This window comes from Capsicum annuum, chromosome 10 (genome assembly GCF_002878395.1).
Source record: "Capsicum annuum cultivar UCD-10X-F1 chromosome 10, UCD10Xv1.1, whole genome shotgun sequence".
NCBI classification, from domain to species: domain Eukaryota; kingdom Viridiplantae; phylum Streptophyta; class Magnoliopsida; order Solanales; family Solanaceae; genus Capsicum; species Capsicum annuum.
Window position 1 is genome coordinate 10,581,291 of NC_061120.1, and position 2,682 is coordinate 10,583,972.

Consider the following 2,682-nt stretch of genomic DNA (forward strand, 5'->3'; position numbering starts at 1 on the left):
TCTTTTTATATATATAATGACCCTATAAAATTCATATTTTTTTCAAGATTTTCATGTAATACAAAACTATATTTTACCCCAAATTTTTAAATAACATAAATTACAAACAAAAAGTATATACTATTCATATTAATTGACAACTCAAATAAAAGTGAAATCATTGATAAAATACAATAAATATTACATCATGATAAAATTTATTTTAATTTCTATATAAGTATGCGACTTTCAAGATTAATACATTGCTCCCATAAATGTTCTATGAATGCATTGTGAAGTTCAAATAAGCATTTTTTGTCACTAATTTTTTAATTTCTAGCTAAAAATTGTTCAAGTCGATAATTTCAATTTACCACCAATTTCTATCATCCGAGTTAGAGCTTCCGAATTATCTTGAATTGGTACATCATGATCATGCTCATCCTCGATTATCATGTTGTGCAGTATAATACACTCAATCAATTATATCATGTAACACTTCTTTTTACTAAATTATTATTGTAATTTTTTATATTATTATGTTATATATTGTATTTTTAACAATTTTATCTTGTATTAGATGTTTCGTGTTCTAATTTATTTCTTGTTTTGCGTGTCCACTTATAGAACTAACTTTTCATTATTGGTCCACCACTCTATTCTTCAATGGGACCCACGTGTTTCTCCTCCACAATCTATACCTACTCACTCTTTAGGTTGATGTTACAACTCACTCTTTAGGTTGATGTTACAATCTTTAAATTGAGTAATAAATGATTAGTCGGGCTTCAAAGTTCAAACTACAAATATTTATGAAGAAAGTAGCAGCCACATATTCTATATATTGGTTGATTAGGTAAATGTGTATCTCAAAACCAAACGTCTATGGCTAAGGTTATTGAGCAATGTCAAGTTGCGCCACCTCCCGGTGGTGCTGCCGAGTTGACACTCCCTCTCACCTATTTTGATCTTACGTGGTTAATTTTCGGCCGCAACAGGCGGATTTTATTCTACAAGCTCCCTATTTCCAAATTGGATTTTGTCCAAACTATTATACCTCGTCTTAAAGATTCACTCTCCCTCGCTCTCAAACACTATACACCCTTAGCTGGAAACCTTGTTTGTCCAATAGATTCGAGTAGTCATCCTGAGTTGCGTTATATGCCTGGTGATTCTGTGTCTGTTACCTTTTCTGAGACTGATATGGATTTCAATTATCTCATTGGTAACCATCCCCGAAATGCTAAGGATTTTTATCCCTTGATTCCTCAATTGGCGGAACCTAAAGATGCACCCGGGGTAATACTAGCCCCGTTGTTAGCCATTAAAGTAACACTTTTTCCGAATCTTGGCATATCCATCAGTTTCAGTAACCATCATGCCGCTTGTGATGGAAACACCATAGTAAGATTCACGAGAGCATGGGCTTTACTCAACAAATTCGATGGGGATGAACAATCTATAGCGAATGAGTTCATTCCATTCTATGGTAGGTCCGCAATAAAAGACCCTAATGAACAAGGGACTACTATGTGGAATATAATAAAGACATTTAAGCCGGAGATGCGTGACATAGTTATGATTCCTGTTGATAAAGTTCGAGCTACATTTATTCTAGGACATGATAAAATCGTGAAGCTCAAGAACTTAGTTTTGTCAAGGCGACCAAGCCTAGAACATGTGACATCTTTCACAATAACATGTGCTTATGTATGGACTTGCTATGTAAAATCAAAGGCCACAGTTTGGGAAGAGAAAGACAAGAATGTACTGGAGTTCTTCATATGTGCAGTAGATTATAGAGCGCGACTTAATCCACCACTTCCTCAATCTTATTTTGGGAATTGCATAATAGGGTACAATTCAGAAACAACACATATTAACTTAATTGGTGAGGAAGGCTTTACAATTGCTGCGGAATTAATTGGAAAAACCATTCAAAAAAGGCTGAAGGATGAGGATTGGCTCCACAGTGGTAACTGGTTTAAAAGTTTTGGTACCGTTGACCACAAACGAGCGTTTGGACTTACTGGATCTCCAAAGTTTGATTTATATGCTACTGATTTTGGTTGGGGTAAACCAGCCAAGTTAGAGTCCATTTCTATTGAAAGTGGAGAAGGTGGTGCAATGTCCCTCAGCAAGTCTAGGGACTCAGATGGAGACTTAGAGATTGGCTTGTCTTTGTCGAAAGCTCAAATGAATGCATTTGCTTCTTTATTCAGTCATGGACTAAGCTTTGTGTAGTAACCTAAGCTTGTTTGGATGGTTGTTACCTATTGTATTGTGTTGTTAGTTATTTTGTAGTTCTTTCTTTAGCTCTTAGTATAAGAGTGTAACATCTTTGTGGATGCTACATGTTAGTTATTTATCCACTTGTTCCAAGCTGTGATTTAGTCCAGCTCATTTAGCCAGCCCAATGCATTTTGTCCATCATAAACATTTCAAGAGGTCAAACACTATTGCCCGGTCAAATCTTATATGCATTAACCTCGGTAAACCGTAATCTCAAGATTGTTTCTATTGGGGTCGTTGTGTATAATTAAAAACGATAACATATTTTATGTGATTAACGTATTTATTTAATGTACGCTTGAGAACATGTGCAAAAATATTATTCAAAATAAAAATATCTACTAAAAAATATTTTACAGGTGTTTCAATTTAAATGAAATTTATTAGCAAATTTAAAGACATTCAAACACG

General features: G+C 34.4%; 1 protein-coding gene across 1 annotated transcript; it reads left to right on the forward strand.

Moving 5' to 3' along the window:
- The first annotated feature begins 687 nt into the window (after positions 1-687).
- LOC107845780 (phenolic glucoside malonyltransferase 1-like) lies at positions 688-2,418 on the forward strand. Its single transcript, XM_016690263.2, has one exon. The coding sequence runs from the start codon at positions 865-867 to the stop codon at positions 2,221-2,223; it is 1,359 nt and encodes a 452-aa protein (XP_016545749.2). The 5' UTR covers positions 688-864; the 3' UTR covers positions 2,224-2,418.
- Positions 2,419-2,682: the final 264 nt, after the last annotated feature.